Source organism: Haliotis asinina, chromosome 2, assembly GCF_037392515.1.
Source record: "Haliotis asinina isolate JCU_RB_2024 chromosome 2, JCU_Hal_asi_v2, whole genome shotgun sequence".
In the NCBI taxonomy this organism is placed as follows: domain Eukaryota; kingdom Metazoa; phylum Mollusca; class Gastropoda; order Lepetellida; family Haliotidae; genus Haliotis; species Haliotis asinina.
In genome coordinates this window covers 83,028,517-83,048,822 of record NC_090281.1, presented here as the reverse complement: position 1 = coordinate 83,048,822, position 20,306 = coordinate 83,028,517, and the positions used below count along the sequence as shown (strand labels likewise).

General features: G+C 37.4%; 1 protein-coding gene across 1 annotated transcript; it reads left to right on the top strand.

Annotated features, from left to right (window-relative positions):
* The first annotated feature begins 4,229 nt into the window (after nt 1-4,229).
* On the top strand, nt 4,230-4,673 carry LOC137272057 (uncharacterized). Its single transcript, XM_067804428.1, has one exon. The coding sequence runs from the start codon at nt 4,230-4,232 to the stop codon at nt 4,671-4,673; it is 444 nt and encodes a 147-aa protein (XP_067660529.1).
* The last annotated feature ends 15,633 nt before the right edge of the window (nt 4,674-20,306 follow it).

Sequence of the window (20,306 nt, the reverse complement as noted above, 5' to 3'; positions counted from 1 at the left end):
CTGTGTCTTTCATTACAATCCATTAACTTGCAGAGAAGAGTTATTGCCCTTTATCAAGGCAAGCTGCTCCAAGCCTTAGTAAAGTGAGAGAAATCATATTTTTTTTGAGTCTTGCCTGGTAAATTATGACATGATCATTGACTGACAAGGACGCTGCTCTATTTGTTTATAAACACAGACAATAGTACCTAACTGAGATTTCATAGTTTTCCTGTATCTGAAAGCAGTATTGTTTTTATCTGTTTACTTTGTTCTGCCAAGAAACCTAGATGTCATATGATATTATGCATTATTTTAATGAAAAATGTTAAGGATCTGCTGTAGTTCTATCATTAACAATATCAGGCTACCATTTCTAAAATCCCCTCTGTCATCTTATGGCAGTGTACAGATCTGATATAATAGGGTTAAATCTAGGGGTTCAAAAGAACCCAAATTACCTTGCTGTCACGTGTGGTGAGGAAACATTGCCATGTTAGTGGCTAACACTGGTTGTATTCTTGACATTTTAATCTATGACCTTCCAGTCATTGAAATGCTGTGTATTATAACCTTCCTATTGTCACCTCCCAAGTGGGCAGCTTTCAAACGCAACTTGTTACACAGCTGCACGTCCTCTGAGTGCTGGCAGTGGCTGTTCAACTTATGCACACTGAACTGTCACATATCGTGCTAGCTGAAACCCTTGGCCTTGTCACCCATACATTGTGGAAGTTTAATTGTCAAATCATGTAACATACACCTTTGTAGTGACAGCACTGGTTTATCAAGTTAAATGCCTTTACCAAAAAAAGGGCACAGTAAATGGAATTTCGCTGAAACATTTCATGTTTTATATAGTTATTAATTGCCATTCGAAATTTGAGAAGGATGAAACAAGTATATAGTATAAAAGACGTATACTTCATGACGCTGACTGACTTAGAGAAACTTACGAAGACAACAGTTAAGATGCAAGTAGGCTCTAGTGGATATTAATGCTATATCTTCAAGATGGAGAGCAGGTGACAATGCGAAGCTGCATTTCTTAAATGTTCTGTTTGAAACTAGGTTAATTTGTTCTCTGTGCTTGCATAGAGATTTCTGTCATGACGGAGTAGTTTGTGTTGCAGGGCCATTTTTATGGTTACTACTATGTGAGTGTTTTTAAGACTGTTACAAGAAATCATTTGTCCACATGCCTGATCTACATGGCTTTTTGAGTAACACAGTCTCACGACATGTTCATTACAGAAAGTTTAAGCTGACATTAAGTAGAATTATAGTCAAGACAAAAAAGTTACCTCGTGGAAAATAGCTTCCTCACTTCTTCAAGTTTAATGAAGAATTGCACAAAAAATATGTATTCAATTACTAATATTTTTCAGTAATATTGATAAATTTGGTGCCTCATTAAAAGTCTTAATATAAATACAGAATTGAATTACCTCCAACACAAAGTTAAATAAAGGTGTTTTCAAGGAAAGTCCTTTTAAAAGGTTAAATGTTAAAAGCCAAAATTGAAGAGAAAATTGGAAGGTGAGAGTGTGTCTTTAAAGCCAAGTTGCACTGTGTCAGAGGTTGAATAATGAGGGTTTTATGTGATAAGGAGGACAGTATTTAGAAAAAAAAATCAATATATCTTTGCTTCCATCAGTGATTAAATTCTCCCTGCTGTTATACCAGTAAAAGGGGTGAGGGAGAGAAAGAAAAATAAGATTTTGTGCTAAACATTAAACATTGTGTTGGTTAAACTACCACCATTCTGGGAGAGTGCACTGTTTATCTTGATTAAAGAATGTATGTTGATATTTGTCTTAATCAGTATATTTACTATGGAAATTTAAACAAACCAATGGTGACTTTATTACATGAAAGCCAAACTAGCACTATGGGAAATCGATTGGGTGGGTGATGGTGTCTTTTACATGGTATTTGTGAGGTGAGAACAACCGCAGTAATTTAATTGATGATGCATTACAGAACTATTTCATCTGTCTTAAAATTCATGTATATTTAGTTTTATTTATTTATTTCCCAAACCAGGTTTTGGTTTAATATTTGCACTTTTTGTGTATTGTTGTTTGTTGTCATGGTACAAATGTATTTTTACATTGTTGGAGTATTTCCATTTATATTTGATAGTCCTTTAAGTGATTAAAATGATTTCTATGGCAAGTATATAGTTCTCTTTTATACTATTACCTTTATGTTATTCAGTGTACAATTTGTTTTACTCATATATATATTTTTCATACCATGCTAGGTTATAAAGTGTTCACCCATTCTGTGTCATTTTATGCCGTTTGCTTAATAATATGAGGTCAATCACTGTATCATCTGGTTCTGATTTGATTAGTTACTCACTGCCATCACATATAATTGTTGTTGACTTGGGTATTAAACAGCCAACAAATTTTAGAATTTGAATTCATCTGAATTCTTAACATAGAGGTAGAGTGATAGTGAGTAAGTGAGTGAGTGAGTTAGTTTTGTTTTACACCTCTTTTGAACACAATATCAAAGTAGGACATCAGAAATGGACTTCACACATTTTACCCATGTAACGAATTGAACCCAGATCTTCAGCATGATGCTTAAGTACTTTACTTGAAAAAGTAATGATGGTCAGTGTGCTAATGCTTGCTTTGTATTTTGAAATATATTCGAAGGTTTTCACAAACCATGCTGTTTAATGGAAGATCAAGCTGCCAAGGTTGAAATGAAGCACTGTGTCCCCAGACATGTAGACATGAATGTGATACTTAATAGCTAAACAATTATTCATGAATAATTGCCACTTTTTCTGGCTACCAGATTCAGTATTCAGCCTTGTGTGTAAATCATTGTGTGCAGTGACAAAATCAAGGCATTTCATTGTCAAAGGATGTATACAAGATGTGTTGTACAATGTCTTATCTTCTTCACATGGCAGCGTAGACACAAGTTGCTAAGGTCATAGACTTCCCACTTTGGGAACTAAATAAGCAGGCACATGGTTGTGATGGAGCAAGGTTCATCAATATTCAGGTAAACCGTCGCTGCATAATGAAGATCAGCAAATCCTGGTAGAAAGGAAACTCTTATAAGTGATTTTACCATAATACCAACAATCATGTTTAATGGATTATGTATTGGTAGTTTAAAAAATAAGAACTTTAGGAAGGAGTGATAACTCATACAACCGACCTCCTACCTCACCATTGCATTTTGTGCAGATGGCTTTATCAGTTCCTGAATGTATCTCATCTATGATAGTTGAAAGTAGAAGATCAACATAAAGAATTTTCTGGATTTCACCTTGTATTCTTTGATACAACATTTCTGGGCCTGTTCTGGGCCATCATCAGGTAAAACTAATAAATACAGTGGAAGCTGACAAAACCGACGTCTGTCCAATCCAGCACCAACTTAAAATCTCAACACCAGCAGCGCCAGCTTAAAATCTCAACACCAGCAACACCAGCTTAAAATCTCAGTCCTGGCCATGACATGTACATTTATCATCAGCTCTACAGTTTGGCACTTTGTCTAAGTTTGATTGTTTCTTCAGTCTCGATGAGTGCCGGTTTAGACAGCTTGCACTGTACTTATCTCTGCCCATGACATCACACTGCTATGACGGTGCAGTACATGCAGATTTGCAGACATCATGACAAACACAGCTAACAGGGCTAATGAGAGAGGCAGATCAAGGGGAGGGAACTAGATGTATGAACATCTGAGGTATTGATGGAGAGGATGCAGATCAAGGAAAGGGAACAAGGCATAAGGACAGATGAAGGGAAGGGAACGAAATGTATAAACATGGGAGGGATCAAAGGAGAGGGAGATGAAGGTAAGAGAACAAGACATATAGATATGGGAGGGATCATTGGAGAGGCAGATCAAGGGAAGGTAACTAGATGTATAGATGTCTGAGGTATCAATGGAGAGGCATATCAAGGAAAGGGAACAAGGCATAAGGACATGGGAAGGATTAAGGGAAGAGGCAGATGAAGGGAAAGGAACAAGACATGCACATCTGGGTGATCAAGGGAAAGGCAGATCAAGGAAAGGGAACAAGATGTACGGACACTTGTGGGATCAAGGGAGGATGAAGGGAATGGAACAAGACGTATGGACACTGGAGAGATCAAGGAAAGGGAACAAGACATACGGACGTGTCAAGGTCAAGGGAGAGGCAGATAAAGGGAAAGGAACGAGACATGGACATGGACATCTGGATGATCAAGGGGAGTGAACAAGACATGGACATCTGGATGATCAAGGGGAGTGAACAAGACATGGACATCTGGATGATCAAGGGGAGTGAACAAGACATGGACATCTGGATGATCAAGGGGAGTGAACAAGACATGGACATCTGGATGATCAAGGGGAGTGAACAAGACATGGACATCTGGATGATCAAGGGGAGTGAACAAGACATGGACATCTGGATGATCAAGGGGAGTGAACAAGACATGGACATCTGGATGATCAAGGGGAGTGAACAAGACATGGACATCTGGATGATCAAGGGGAGTGAACAAGACATGGACATCTGGATGATCAAGGGGAGTGAACAAGACATGGACATCTGGATGATCAAGGGGAGTGAACAAGACATGGACATCTGGATGATCAAGGGGAGTGAACGAGACATGGACATCTGGATGATCAAGGGGAGTGAACAAGACATGGACATTTAGCGGAATCAAGGGAGAGGCAGATGACGGGAATGGAACAAGACATGGACATCTGGATGATCAAGGGGAGTGAACAAGACATGGACATCTGGATGATCAAGGGGAGTGAACAAGACATGGACATTTAGCGGAATCAAGGGAGAGGCAGATGACGGGAATGGAACAAGACATGGACATCTGGATGATCAAGGGGAGTGAACAAGACATGGACATTTAGCGGAATCAAGGGAGAGGCAGATGACGGGAATGGAACAAGACATGGACATCTGGATGATCAAGGGGAGTGAACAAGACATGGACATTTAGCGGAATCAAGGGAGAGGCAGATGACGGGAATGGAACAAGACATGGGAGGGTCAAGGGAGAGACAGGTTCAGGGAAGTGAAGTAAGTGTATGGACATCCAATGAATCAAGGGAAGTAAAGTAAGTACATGGATGTCCAAGGAATCAAGGGAGAGGCAGACAAGGGAAGTGAAGTGTATGGACATCCAAGGAATCAAGAAAAGGGCAGGTCAAGGGAAATGAAGTAAGTGTATGGATGTCCAAGGAATCAAGGGAGAGGAAGGGTTAGGGACTGTTTATACATGGGTGTCTGAGGCATCAAGGGAGAGGCAGATCAAGAGAAGGAAATTTGATGTGTGGACATCTGAGAGATAAAGGGGGAGGAAGATCAAGAGAAGGGAATTTGTGTGGGGACATCCGAGAAATAAAGGGAAAGGCAGATCACGTGAAGGGAATTTGTGTGGGGACATCTGAGAGATAAAGGGAGAGGCAGATCAAGAGAAAGGACCAAAATATATGAACATTTGACAGGTCAAGGATGATGAAGATGCATATGATCAGAAGAGAGAAGATGTATGGACATCAGCAAGATTAAGGAAATGAGGAAACGAAATGCTACAACCATTTCCATAATCATAGTAAAGGGTGTGAGAAAGAAGCTGGGGGAGGGGGAAACTGGTGGTGGGAATGCCTGGAGAACACTGTTCCTAGTTCAATGTGCTACTCAACATTAGCAGAGCATAATGTCCGGCCACCATATCACACAAACAAAGGCTCAAGTCATTGCTGCTGATAGCTTCAATACATTTAGTGTATTGAGCTCTTTCTCTTGGCCTTTTCAATGCCGTGAATAGTTCTTGATTCCATATCCAAGGGTGTTCAATTTCCCTTTCATGTGACATTCTTTCTGAGTGTAAATGCCTCCATTTCCAACTGTAATTTGTTCGATGAAAAGATTACACTGTTGCCCTCACTTGGGGGCTGATGAGTGTCATACTCTACAATCTGCATTGTAAGTATTGATCTGTAGCTGTAGTGGATAAGACAGACTTTCAGGCACTGTCTGCAGATAAGATAGAACTCTTGTAGCAGATGCTCAATGCAATAAGCAGTTATGAGACACATATAGGGATGACATCTTGAGGAAGATCAGAATTTTTTAAGAAAGGAGTTCATGGAGTCCACAAGTTGAGACATAAGGTGTTGGGGAAAAAAGGAAATGTGTGGAACACCCACTTCCTCTGGATGTTCTTGGTGTGTGTTTTCTTTCATAGACACTTGCTGTGTCTAACAGATCTGTGTGGCATAGGAAGTAAAGGTGTTCCATCACCTTCAAGATTACTGCACTCATACAGTGATCCCAAAGTTATCCATAGAGTGTGTGTGTTCCTGGGTTTGAACAGGTCTTCAGTAACCCATGCTTTATGTACGATGAATGGGTGGTCAGACTTGCTGACTTGTTTGCTGAATGTCATTATATTCTAATTCTACATCACTGATCATGATGTTGATCACTGGGTTGTCTTGCCAAGAATCAGTTATTTACAGATGTTGTTATAATATAGCTGGAATACAAACAAAAATCTAAAATCTGTGTGCGTGTGTGCGTGTGTGCGTGTGTGTGTGTGTGCATGTGCGTGTATGTCTCTTTTAGTCCAGTCTTACACAGTTTCAACAGCAAGTACAGTCTCTTAACATATTTAGTGTGATGTGTCATGGACTTGAAACACCAACTTTCCCTCTGGACAGATGCTGTATCCCCTAACCGTAGAGGCAATCCTGGCATGTGTGTGTGGGCGCCACATCTATCGTTTCCAAACAGCTTACATGTCAACTTGAGATTCATCATGTGTTTGTTCACTTTAGACATGGGTAATGTGCATCCTCTTTTTCAAATACCTGGCTCTGACGCTGTCACGACTCTTTACAGTGAGAGATTTTGTTGATTTTGTAATTCTTTAAAAAATTAAATTGCATTTATGCTCAAAGACTCCTTATGATTGGCATTTAAATGATTTGCGCTCAATCTTATTTGAATTATGTTTGATCAATATGGTTGAACTGTGCTATTTCCCTGTTATGTTTGGCACTACCTGACTGTTTTGGAGTCATTGCATGACTTTGGAAATTACATCTGCAGCCAACAGAACATCTAAATGTAGTTGGTTACCACACGTTGATGTCTGTGAGCATGTCACGTCATCCAATATCTCCCATCATGGCTGTACTTTAATGTCTAACCGAGAAAGGACACAGATTCTAATGACTTGATGTGCCTTTATATTTATGGCCATTAGGGTCGATACAGAGTGTTATGTACTTGAACATTATTTTGGGTGAGTGATGGAAGAAGGTTTGAGCCTGTATTTAAACTTTGTTTCAGTTTAAATGATGCTGGTTGTAGAGAATTACCTCAAAGCATCATATGGTTCTTAGAGATCATTGATGATAAACAAGTTTAAACATTTGATCAGAAGGTCCTAGTAGAGCTAAGGGGAACAACTCAGTGTCTTGTATCTTCCCTTGCCACTCATACACCCCACATGTGGTTAAAGGGTTAACTCATGATGCCAAAGACATGGGTTCAGTTCCCCACATGGTACAATATGTGAAGAGAATTTCTTGTGCCCCTTGCTGGAATATTGCTAAAAGCAACGTAAAACGATCTTACTCATGCACCCCACAAACCTACAGTGATCCCATGGGAATGAAAGCAACAAGACTTTTTCCACAAATATTTGCTTCAAGTAATTCATCATCATAGTCAAGTTCACTTAAGGTAGTGAAATGATGCCGAAAACAGCAGCAGTTTTCAAAATCTTCTCTCAAAGTTCATTGTCCACTGAGATGTAGAGTTTCACTGTTAATGTAAAAAAATGCAAATAGAAAATGAAAGAATACCAAGTACAGCTACTATTTTCCCTCTTGTTTCTCTTGTACACTTTTTGTTGTGTTGTGCATGTGCTGTTCAAGTGCCATCTGTACTGTTCCTTCATCCATTGTGGTATTCTCCATGTCCTCTTCAAATACCATCTTTACTATCCCTGCAGCCATTGTTATCCCCCACCGGAACAGAGGACTATGTATTCAGCAGTCTGTGCGTCCATCTGTCTGTATGTCCTGATTGTTGTTAATGTCTCATGAACGTTTGTACCCAATGTCTTCACATTTGATGGCATCCTACATTGGGAGATTATGCACACAATTATTTCAAGGACTCAATGATATTGCAAACAATTCCATCAAATTGAGAAACTGACATGAAAGACCTTGGGCTAAAAATCACAAACCTACTAAAATTGTTTAGTAAACCTTGTCATCATAGAAACAATGTCCTTTGGCATTAAACCTTAATTCACCTCTGAAGTTCTTGATATCCTTATAGCTCATGTACATCTAGAGCTACGGGCAATCAGCTTCTCTGTCATCAAGATAGCCTTGAGTAAAGATTTTTGTAAGAAACACCAACATTTATAATTGGCCAGATTTTATCAACTGATCTTTCAAATAATGCTCAAGATGGGTGTTTGTCTGGTAATTAACCTAAATATTGTCATCACTGCTTTAGTATCAAAAACTGTATTTTTGCAGTTCACAAAATGGAAAGCTCTCAAGTCATCAGACACTCATCAAATCCTACAGCCTTTTGAGAGGATTTGACAATCGGGACTGCACACTTGGACACAATTAAATGTCCAATCCTATCTGCAGGCAACCTCAGCAGAGCCTTGACCACTGGTTTAGTCTGTTATTGCTTCTAATCCATGTTATTAGCAAGGCTTATCTGTCATATTTGTTAGTGTCAAAATTATCAGGCAAAAGGATTTAGTGGGCACAGCTCTATGATCCTGTATCCTAGGGACATTCTGGTCTGTAGGGCATTCTGTGATGATGAAGACAGACTGACTGCAGTCTTCAGGAACAGGATCAATAGAGTTGGTTCTCAAGATGTCTTAGAAAAATAGGATTGTAAAACCAAAATATCATGGAAAGAAATTTGTAAAGAAGATTTATGTAAGCGTGACAAATTCCTGATAAAAATATATGAGAAATGAGGTTATTTTAAGTTTAATTAAGAGAAGACAACATGATGCGTTGAGGTTTTAACTAATTTAAGTAACACAACATATAATCATTGTATCTTAACAGTGACTTGTCAGTGAAGGTTTTTGAATTTGTGATTCTGATTTGGAGGAAAATTGATATTTTTCTGATCCTGACTGGCACAGATTATGTTGTTTTAGTTCAAATTTATTATACTCTTTTTGTTGGATTTATGTTTGAACATTTGAGTTGAAAATAGAAAATGTAAACTGTGCTGCTGTAAGATATTATAGATACATATGCAGTTAAGTTTTGTTTGACATTATGTTTTGACAGTCCTGTTATTTTATTCAGATTTATAATACTTTCGTGATGACTCTTTATGTTCGATTTATGTTTAAACACGTGAGTTGAAAATAGGAAATGCAAACTATGCTGCTGTAAAATGTTATCAATATAGATGTTGTTCATTTTTGTTAGACAGTCCTGTTTTGAGAAGTTAGTCACTTGGATATTAAATGTGTTATTGTTAAACTGTCCAGTTTTGAGAATTTCATCACTGGGATATTAAATGTCTTTGTACCCTTAAAGTATTATTCATTCATTGCTTGAATATTGAGTGTCTTTGTACCCTTAAGGTGTTGTTCATTCTATCAACCACTGGTTTGTCCAATAAAGACTTGATTGTTTACAGGTTGCCATGCAATAGATTGTATATTGACAAATCGTTAAACAGTATCTCTTACTTGGATATTTGATGATGTCAGTACTTTGTAGAGCTTCCAGTTTTTTATATGGTAGCCATTGGAAGCAAGTTTCAAAATGTCACATGTCAGTGACATAAATTATATCTAATGCAATTCCCTATTTTGACTTGTAACATATATTCCTGAATTTTTCACATGAACCTTTGACACGCCTTTATGACAGGTGTCACCGATTGGTCAGGATGCACCCACCTTTTCACAAATACCTGGTATCATTACAAATCATTTGGTACAAGTTTATGTGATTATGCAAATTTTGCTTTAGGCTTGACTCACTGGCTACAACATTATTTAAATCATTCCATGGCTTGTTTTAAAAAATCAAGCCCGATGATACCATATTTGTTTAGGCAAGATCAACCAAGAAAACCCAATATAAGATTGTCCTGGTCTTGCTAGGCATATATGCATGTTAGACACTTGACCACTAGGGCTCTATGGTAGTAACAAAGACTATACTTTGTATTAATCACAAAGACACTGATGATACTGGGAAATCTCAACAAGTTACGAGGAAATCACAACAAGTTATCTCCATCAAGAAAACATTGATTTCACCATTACCCCGTATACATTTTCCTTTCAGCTTGAAAATACGAAAAACGATTTTTCGTCGCTGTTGTCGCTGCTAATGGTGATAGCAAACGGCTGTGATCAATTTCGACTGAGTGTATCTCAAAGGAAAGACGATTTGTTTGCTGTAAGACAAATGGAACTTTCTGGCTTTGGATGCTGATAGGTTTTGTTTGTTTTTGGTTGTGATTTCATCTTTGTTATGTAGGTGACGCATGTTGTGTTGAGATTTGTGTTGTTGGTTACTTGGTTACATAGATGGGGATTGTTTCAGGTTTCAGCATAGGCAAATATTGATGTATGATTGATTTAATGTCGCTTTACAGGCATAAGTTATTAAAAGAACATTATGGGGCTGTGATGACGTTAGATGACAACCATGTTGACATCAGTCAAACAGTTGCCAATTCATACTTGTGTGGTATGTTATTGCGACATGATATAATTGTTTGTTCAATTTTTTCTGGAAAACAGGTTAATTTTACTGGTAAGTGGTTTGTTATTCACATACTTTTCCATCAATTCATGCCATCAGTAGTGATGTTTTAGCCTTTTTTTAGGGTCCCAAATTGTAAGTTTCATTGATATGACAATTCTATTTCATTATTTAAGGAAGATGATTTTCTATTCATTTATTGACTATAATAGTCAATCCATGAAGATTCAGGTTAGAATTGGTCTACAGCGATCCATGCTCATCAAAAGAGGTGACAGAAAGGATGGAATGGCCAGGTTCATAATTGTGTCCTAATTGTGTAGGTCAATGCACATAATGTTGATCACTGGATTGTTCAGTCCAGACTTAAAGACTGCTGCCTTATATCTGGAATATTGCTCCGAGTGACATGAAGCAAGAGGCAACCATAAAAAGAAGATTGTATAAGTCACCATGCTGCTAAAAACAATATTTTAGGAAGAATATTCTTTGTTTGTTTTGATGTGTTTATACCCAGAAAAAACTTTCAAAGACATACCATACAACAGTCTAGAGTCCAGATCATGTTAAAAAATGTGTACATATGTAAACAAAACCACATTTCTGTGTACCAGTTTTAACTTTCACAACATAAAAGTGATGACCTAATAATTAAAAAACAATTTCTTGACACTAAAATTGGCATCTCTGACATTGATTCAAGTGAATTGTAATATTAATGTTTTAATTCTGAGTCATACACACTAATAATGTTAATAATTTCAGAAACACAAAAGTCTTTGTATCTCACCCAATTATTTTATCAATAGTCATCCATCCTTGACATTCATGAATGAAAAGAGACATTTTCAGTAACAGGAAGTAATAATGACACCTGCCTTCACAACCTGAAAGTTCCACTTCTCTGAGTTTTCTCAACACACACTGCGGAAGGCAGCTGACAAGGCAGAAAAGACAGTTGACAGTCACTTGTGACATGCAATGTTATTTTGACATTTATGTTCAATGTCTTATTTCTTTCTTTTGTGTGAGAGTAACAGTGATCTGTTCATGTGTTATTTAATAATAGCTGTACCTTACAGGTTGATGTATGTGTGATGTAGTTTCACAATTTAAGTTTTGTGGATGACATATATCTTTTTACTTAAATGTATCATGTATGTCTTCAAAAATAAGTTGTGTTAAAATGTATTTACATTCAAAACCACAACAGATTTTAAGGAAAGAAAAAAAGTGACCCATAGCATTCAAATTTGTGTGGAATCCCAAAATTACAATTTTGTGTGAGTAAAATATTCCAGTATTAATGGTCCCTCTATCTCAACATATATCATATATCATGTATTCTGTATCCAAAGATTCTTTGTTCGTGGTAGTAAATTTAATGGTAAGTAAGAAATAATGTGTCTTAACATTTCTCACATGTTTCAGACATTTCTGAAAATTCTTTTTGTGCTGAAAATAGCTAACACATCTTGTCAAGTGAGGTCTTTTTCTCGATCAATCATCACCAAGCGCTGTTATCAATGGCGCCATGTATAAAAAAGGTTAAACTCATCAAAGGAAATAATAACCTCACATATTGACCTAGCTTATTGATTATCATACTGTATATCATGCAAAATTTTGTCTTGGTGAATATTTTAGTACTTTCACACCTTTCTTTCACTGTTAGATGAATTCACACTTCATCACATTCAAACCAAATGAAATCCAAACAATTTCAACCACTGGCATATTGTCTCGTCTGCAGTGTCAATATCTGAAATTGATGTAAAAATGTTTTCAAACAATAATATGATTTGTTCAATCACCATGTCAAAAATGGAAGCAGTCAAAGAATACAGTGATAGCTTTGAGCAAAAATCTTGACTTAGCAGCCATTGATTTGGCTTAGGTAACAACTCTGAGAATGATATATACCATGCATGGCAAGATGTACTAATTGAATTTAAATATTCATAAGCTACATTCATAAACTCTGCACCTTGTTGATTGACACAAAGCATATGGGGACTATGCATCTGTTATACATTCCAGCTTTATGGGTCGTGGATTGGCTGGTGAATTTGGTTGAATAAAATAGGACCTTCCTTCGTTGATGTTATGTGGCACACATGGATGCTGTCGCTCAGTTTCTGTGATACAGACTTAATTTGAAAGTGTCATAAATAACAAAATGTGTTCCCTCTTGATGTTATTTCTTTCAGGATAATGCTTCCTTACCGTATTCTAAATATGAATTTTCAGTATGAGTCACAGGAGTGTGTGGTTCAGAATCAATTGTGTACTCTCTGTTGTCATACATGTGTAGTATTAGCTTTGTGACTTTCAATAACAACCAAATTAGCATACAATAAGTTACTCCAAACCTTAAGCATTAATTAATCATAGTACTAAGAAACCAACACATGTACTTCTGAATTATGTTCTACGGTTTATGATTTACACATTCATGTATGATTGATTGTATATTTTCTTACAATCAAGCAGGTTCTCCCTGCCATAGGTAGCTCAGGAATCACAGGCTACATTGTATTTGTAAAAGCTGAAGTGTTAGGTCTGGGACAGTTATAGTGCTTGGTCTGTGACAGTTGTGCTAGGCCTGTGACATTTGTGCCAGGGCTGTGACAGTTGTAGTGCTAGGGCTGTGACATTTGTGCCGGGGCCTGTGACAGTTGTAGTGCTAGGTCTGTGACAGGTGTAGTGCTAGGGCTCAGGCAGTTGCACTGGGTCTGTGACAGTTGTAGTGATGGGGCTGTGACATTAGTGCCGGGGCCTGTGACAGTTGTAGTGCTAGGTCTGTGACAGGTGTAGTGCTAGGGCTCAGGCAGTTGCACTGGGTCTGTGACAGTTGTAGTGCTGGGGCTGTGACATTAGTGCCGGGGCTGTGACAGTTATAGTGCTAGGGCTGTGACATTTGTGCCGATGCTGTGACAGTTGTAGTGCTAGGTCTGTGACAGTAGTACTGCTAGATCTGTGACAGGTGTAGTGCTAGGGCTCAGGCAGTTGCACTGGGTCTGTGACAGTTGTAGTGATGGGGCTGTGACATTAGTGCCAGGGCTGTGACAGTTATAGTGCTGGGGCTGTGACATTTGTGCCGATGCTGTGACAGTTGTAGTGCTAGGTCTGTGACAGTAGTACTGCTAGATCTGTGACAGGTGTAGTGCTAGGGCTGAGGCAGTTGTACTGGGTCTGTGACAGTTGTAGTGCTAGGGCTATGACAGGTGTAGTGCTAGGTCTGTGACTGTTGTAGTGCTAGGGCTATGACAGGTGTAGTGCTAGGTCTGTGACTGTTGTAGTGCTAGGGCTATGACAGGTGTAGTGCTAGGTCTGTGACTGTTATAGTGCTAGGGCTATGACAGGTGTAGTGCTAGGTCTGTGACTGTTGTAGTGCTAGGGCTGTGACAGGTGTAGTGCTAGGGCTCAGGCAGTTGTACTGGGTCTGTGACAGGTGTAGTGCTAGGTCTGTGACTGTTGTAGTGCTGGGGTCGTAGCACTATGTATGTGACAGTTCAAGGGCTGTGACAATTGTAGTTCTTTTGTGAAATCATCACAGTAATGGTTGCCGGTGATATATGCTTACCCTTTGTAAGATCCAGTACTACAGACTTATGATATGAGTGTCCTGAAGAAGATAAACTGGCTTCAGAACTTCCTTGATACAGTTCTATAACTGGTCACATATGATCAATATCCGACCTTACTCACCTCATCAGTTTTGTGTTGCTGTCACCATGACTTACAACACCAGGCACTACAAGGCCTGCATATTAGAATGGAGATAGGGTCGAGTGGTTCATAGAGTCTATTAGGTGCATAGAGTATAATTTCCTGTTCCCATGTCTACTCACTAGTATTTGTAGAATTGTTTTCTCACAACACTATATTTCTTGAAAACGGTATATTAGAAAAACTGGGGGTTTTTTTATCTTTGAACTTTGAACACTTTGAACTTGTCAGCATCTGTTACACAACTATCCCAGAAGAGGGCTGGTTTTATTAGAGAAGCTTTTGAGTGAAAAATGTCTGCATTAGCAGACTTTACTGACAGGAGACATGTTATGCAAGAACAGAATTTTGTTAACAAGCTTTAAATTCATTTGCCACATGTTATGTAATGATTTACCATTTAAAATTCTTTATTCTTTAATGAAAACATCTTTTATTGGGATAATTATTCAACAAACAGCTTGGTTTTCAGGTCTGATACACCTCTTTGAAATATTTAATCACAACTGTTTTACCTGACTACCATATGTTGTTCTGGTCTGTAAATCAGGAAGGAACTTTGAACGCAGTTTTGAATAGAAACAACCAGTGTTAACTTGGTATTTACATAACAGCTGGATAATGTAAACCTTGTCATTTGTAACCAATTTAACACCATTCTCTAACAGACAGATTAACAAATGCTCTTTAACTCTTTACTTACAACTAAAACAAGTATATTTACCATTATTTTAGATATTTTTAATGATCTACAAACTTAAAGTGTGGTAATTCATAAGAAAGGATATTAAGTTTTCTGGTTTTTTTGCTACCTGTAAGAAGTAAGTATGTCAGGATTTTTTTCCTTCTTAATTCGTTGAATGAAGTATAAAGGGTTAGTCTAACCATGCTCTTCATGCACTACAGGTTGCCTTCAATCTTCATTTGTGTAGGGATGCCTGGCAGGTAGTTCCCTATAGCTTTACAGGCAAGATGCACCACCTGTGACTATTAGAAAGAAACACTTCTGAAAATCATTGACAGAACATAAAATAGAGCTTGATAAGCTAAAAGGATCATTGCTTAGCCAGTGGAACGTAGCAATGATTATCTGTTGGAGGATGCAACAGGTGGATGGTCTCAACATCTCAGTTAAAACAAGGAATTTGTGATCCTTACTGATGGGATTTCGTAAATGTCTGACAGGTAACTGACTTTTTTTGATTATATTTATATATTTAAATTTTGTTTTACCATGATCGTTTAAGCAATTGGCTTGAAATTACATTTTGGATGTCATAACCAAACAGGGATGTTGAATGCAGTTGGAAACAAATGTGTAAGAATGTGTTGGTCAGCGATAAAACCTATTTATCTTCTTCCCCTTCTTCACAGAGGCAGTAAGGTAGACCAATGGTTAAGGTGTTCGCTCATCATGCCCGAGACCTGGGTTCGATTGCCCTCATGGGCACAATGCATGAAGCCCATTTCTGGAATCCCAAAAATGATGTTGTTAGAATATTGCAAAAACCAACATAAAAAACATACTCATGAAAATACATATGATATGTATTTACAAAATGTTTTGGGGCTTCTTCTTGCCCATTTGTCAGGTGTTGTAAGTAATGGAAAAGTTGTAAATCCATACGAGACGTTATGTTACTTTCCAAATTTTAAATGCCCATCAAGCATCTGATTCATCATCATCATCATCATCATCATCATCATCATCATCATTATCATTATCATCCTTTTTTTAAAAACAATTATGTGGATGGTTAAACCAGATTCTGAAATTCAGTGAATCAAGGAACTTGGATTCACTGCATAGATAGATGGGGACAAATGAAGTATAAAGTAACAAGAAAGATATATTGACAAGATTATAATGTTGCTTAAAACCTACAAGTTGTTTCAAGCATGGCATCTCTGAATGGTAATCTCTCTATAGAAGCCATACAAAACTGGCACATGTGGCATAGTAATCACAGTCTTCATGGAATGGTAGTCCAGTGCGGTGGGGTCTGCCAGAAAATACTGCTCTAGAGTTTCATTGGCTGTCTGTGGAGAAAGCAGAGCTTCTCTAGTAGGTGTTGACCTGTTAACCCACTCCAGACCTCTTCATGACTGTATTTATGTATATTCATAACTATTTAAACCAAACAAAGATTGTTTGAACATTATTTTTTTTATTTGAGAACTGAAATAATTGTCAAATGTAATGGGACAAAAAAACAACAAACATAAACTGAATGTCAAATGAAAAATGCTTAGATTATTAGCTGTGTCTTCATAACCAAACAATGATGTTTGAATTGTGTATTTTTTTCTTTCAGTTCTTAAATATTTGCCAAATGTAACTGCATGAAAAAAAAAGACTGAATGTGAAAAGGAAAATGCATTGATTATCAGCTATATGCCTTGACATGTTTTTAGGTTTTATTTTTATTAGTCTTGGTGTCAAGGAATCACGCATGAAATATTCCTTGTGCAAGAGAAGCAACAATGAATTGAATTCAGCAGTACGTTCAAATTGAAAATCAAAATGCCACAGACACATCTGACAGCAAATACGAGACATTTTATAACTGACTGCATGAAATATTAAAATGATGTTATTGAGGAGAATTGCATGTTGATTCCAAGCTAATCTTTTTCACTCAAAGTGTCAAACATCCACAAGATGGTCCAGCAGTGCAGACCTAGAATTAAATAAATTTTCCATCTTTTTTAATACTTTCCTGAGTGTAAATATTGCTGGAGTTACTGTTTATTTTGACTTGACATCTGATAAGTGAAGGAAAGCAAGGAAGATATACATAGCAGGTATCCTGTCCTTCACTAGTGATGATGTTTATTCTAAAACACTTCTGCTTATTTTTCTGTAGAATTGGAAGGAAACATCTTGGTTTAGCTTCCATATGATCTAGTGCACAATCCTGGGATTCTCAACCTTCAAGTAAGGGGAAGTAATTCTATGGAAACAAGCTGTTGAAATTCCTGGTAAACTAATTTGAAGATTTAAATGTTATTTCAGTTCATCTGTTACTTCTGCTTGACGGTTTTATCTCGCGTTAGGCCAGATTTTTTCTGTTTCTGCACATGTACAGGTACATTAAGATAGGTAGAAGAGACAAAGTGTAACTCCCAAAATGACTGAAAAACATTAAATTAAGAGTAAATAATGAAAATTAATTGTTTACTGTTTGTGAGGATGCTAGAATTTGTTTTTTTCTGTTTCTGGCATTCATTGCTCAGATAACTATTTCCATGTAAGAGATGAGCATGTTTACAATATAAAATAAGGTTTTGTTTTTGTTAGTGAATATTTATGCTGGATGACGCATTAATACACAATTAGTCTTGATTTCTGGAATCGTGTAGAACAGCCATGTGAGTTGAAACAAGATGTTACACTGTGTTCAGGTTGGTTGCATTTATATAGCCAGGTCCATCTGTCCGTCCATCCATCTGTCTGTCTATCTGTGCATCTGTGGGTGAGTTGGTACTACTGACTGTGTGCTGGAGATCTGTCTGTCTGTGGGTTAGACTGTTGACTTGGTGTGTTTGCAATATGGCGCCTGACTGTGAGAGTGTTCATTGGAATCCCAGATGGGACTCAAAACCCTCGAAGAACTAGAAGCTGTACTTTATTGAGAAAATGTAATTCTAAATATAACATATGTTACATTTGACAACTTATGTCTAAATGCCATTGCATGTTATTGCCTGACTGTCTATTCCTCTCTGTGTTTGTCTCAAAATCATATCAGTTTTGTCATGCCACCCAATGATATATATATGTGGATACACCTCTGACTCCCAGCATACTGACTCAGAACCAATCAGTTCTGGTTTTGTTTCATTAATACCAAGACAAGGCAGTACCAGAGCATGATTGCACTTTAACAAGGAACTAAACAGGAGCAAAACAGTTAAGTTCATTGTGAGGAGTGAGTTAATTTAACACTACTGAATAGTATTTGATTTATATCAATGATATGTTGCCTTAATGAGTGACGGAAGGTATGGAGGTGGAAGAATTACCATTTTGGTGGAACCCATGACTACTGGCTCTACAGACAAAGGACAAAAACTGGTGCCAGCCATGGAATCAGATCCATGAACACAGGATTCAACCATATTTAACAAATGGTTAGTCTAACATATGTGTTCAAGATATTAGAAGGTTCCTTATACCGAAAGTGATATTTTGTATTATTTACCTCAAAAAGTCTTGAATTAAAGGTTAAAACTAAAGAATGTGATTCTTAGAACTGGGAGTTGGTGTTAATCTTATCTATTTTTTTTTAAATTTAGACAAGGCTCATCTGTCAACCAGAAATAATTCTGGTGGATTTTTTACCAAAATACAGAAGAAAAAGAAAATACAGATTCTCAAGGTTCTGTTTATTTGATTATCCCAATATTTCTTGCCCTGTTGATCATTGCCACTACAATCTTGTCCAGACATTGTGTAGATGTGTCATATGTAGAAGGTTCTGTTTGGTTGGCTGGTTTGATGGATGGTTGAGTTGAGTTAAATTAGGTCTTGTTTTTCACCTCAGTTGTGTATTTGTTGTTTTTTGCCACACTCAGCAATGTTCCCGCTACGATGACATCTATCAACCAAGTCAGGAAGCCTGACCACCTGATTTTATTAGAGGTCTATTACAACAAGCATGGGTTGCTGAAAACCAATCCCATCCTGGGTCTTCTTGAGTCTTTCACTTCTAAAAGCAAAAGCACTCTCTTAATACCCAAAACAGACTTTACTCACCGTAAAATTGGGAGGACTGAACACAGATTCCTAGGTGTGATAGGCAAACACCTCAACAACTATGCTACCCACTACTTCCTGAATGTTTGTAGAGTTTAGCCTCCCACACTGAATGATAATAAGCCTGTTACTCAAACTAATATCCCATGAACAGAAACGGCAATTGGATAAGGTTGACTGGAAACATTCATTATCTGGATAACAACATGGTTTTCGACTTAACATGTTTCCTTAAACTATTAGCGAAAACCAGTTGGGAAAAATACCAATTTTCAGATGGAATGAAAAATAGATGCCGGTAATCGTTTCACTGTGAGGTGGAATGGTACTTGAAAAAATATTAGTTAGGTGTATGAAAATAATCATATTTATGCAGGTGCTCAGTTATGCTAACATCAGGTCAACGGTTTGATTTTCCCAGGTGTTCAAGAATCACTAATTATAAATTGAGGCTTAAAGGGCTCAACTTTTTGGTTAGGGTTTGCCATATGACTGATTTCATTAAGTCTGTAGTCTTAAAAATGTCACTTTTAACTGATAGGGGCTGTATCAAAATCTTAAGCTCCATTTTTATTTGACACCATACACACAAAACTACACATGGCACTTTGCAATATTGTCACAAATAATACCAGATTTGAAATCATGTGGGTGGGTTGTATTATTCTATTTTAGTTCAGTGTCTTTCTTAATATTCAATGGCACTGGGCAAGCTGGAGGGTGCAAATGTTTTTCCAGGGCTCTATTTCACTCCTACAGATAATGTAATAGATAGTAAGGATAGTAATGGGGAGTATTAGTATGAAGTAAGTGACCCATCTACGTTCACTTAATTATTGAAAAGTAAGTGATATCCATATATTGTGACACTGAAATATATCTTCAGAGTTATTCCTCTTAGTTGTCATGACATTCTGATCCAAAAACTGTTGGTTCTCATCTCTGTTCTTGCCATATTGTGTATATGGGGTCCTCATGGGGATCTCATCCATGTATATCTGACAAGTATTGATATACACAAACACGAACACTGTTCAAAGAA

Excerpts from the sequence above, each read along its gene's own strand:
- LOC137272057 (XM_067804428.1), top strand. The coding sequence starts at position 4,230 with ATGGACATCTGGATGATCAAGGGGAGTGAACAAGACATGGACATCTGG.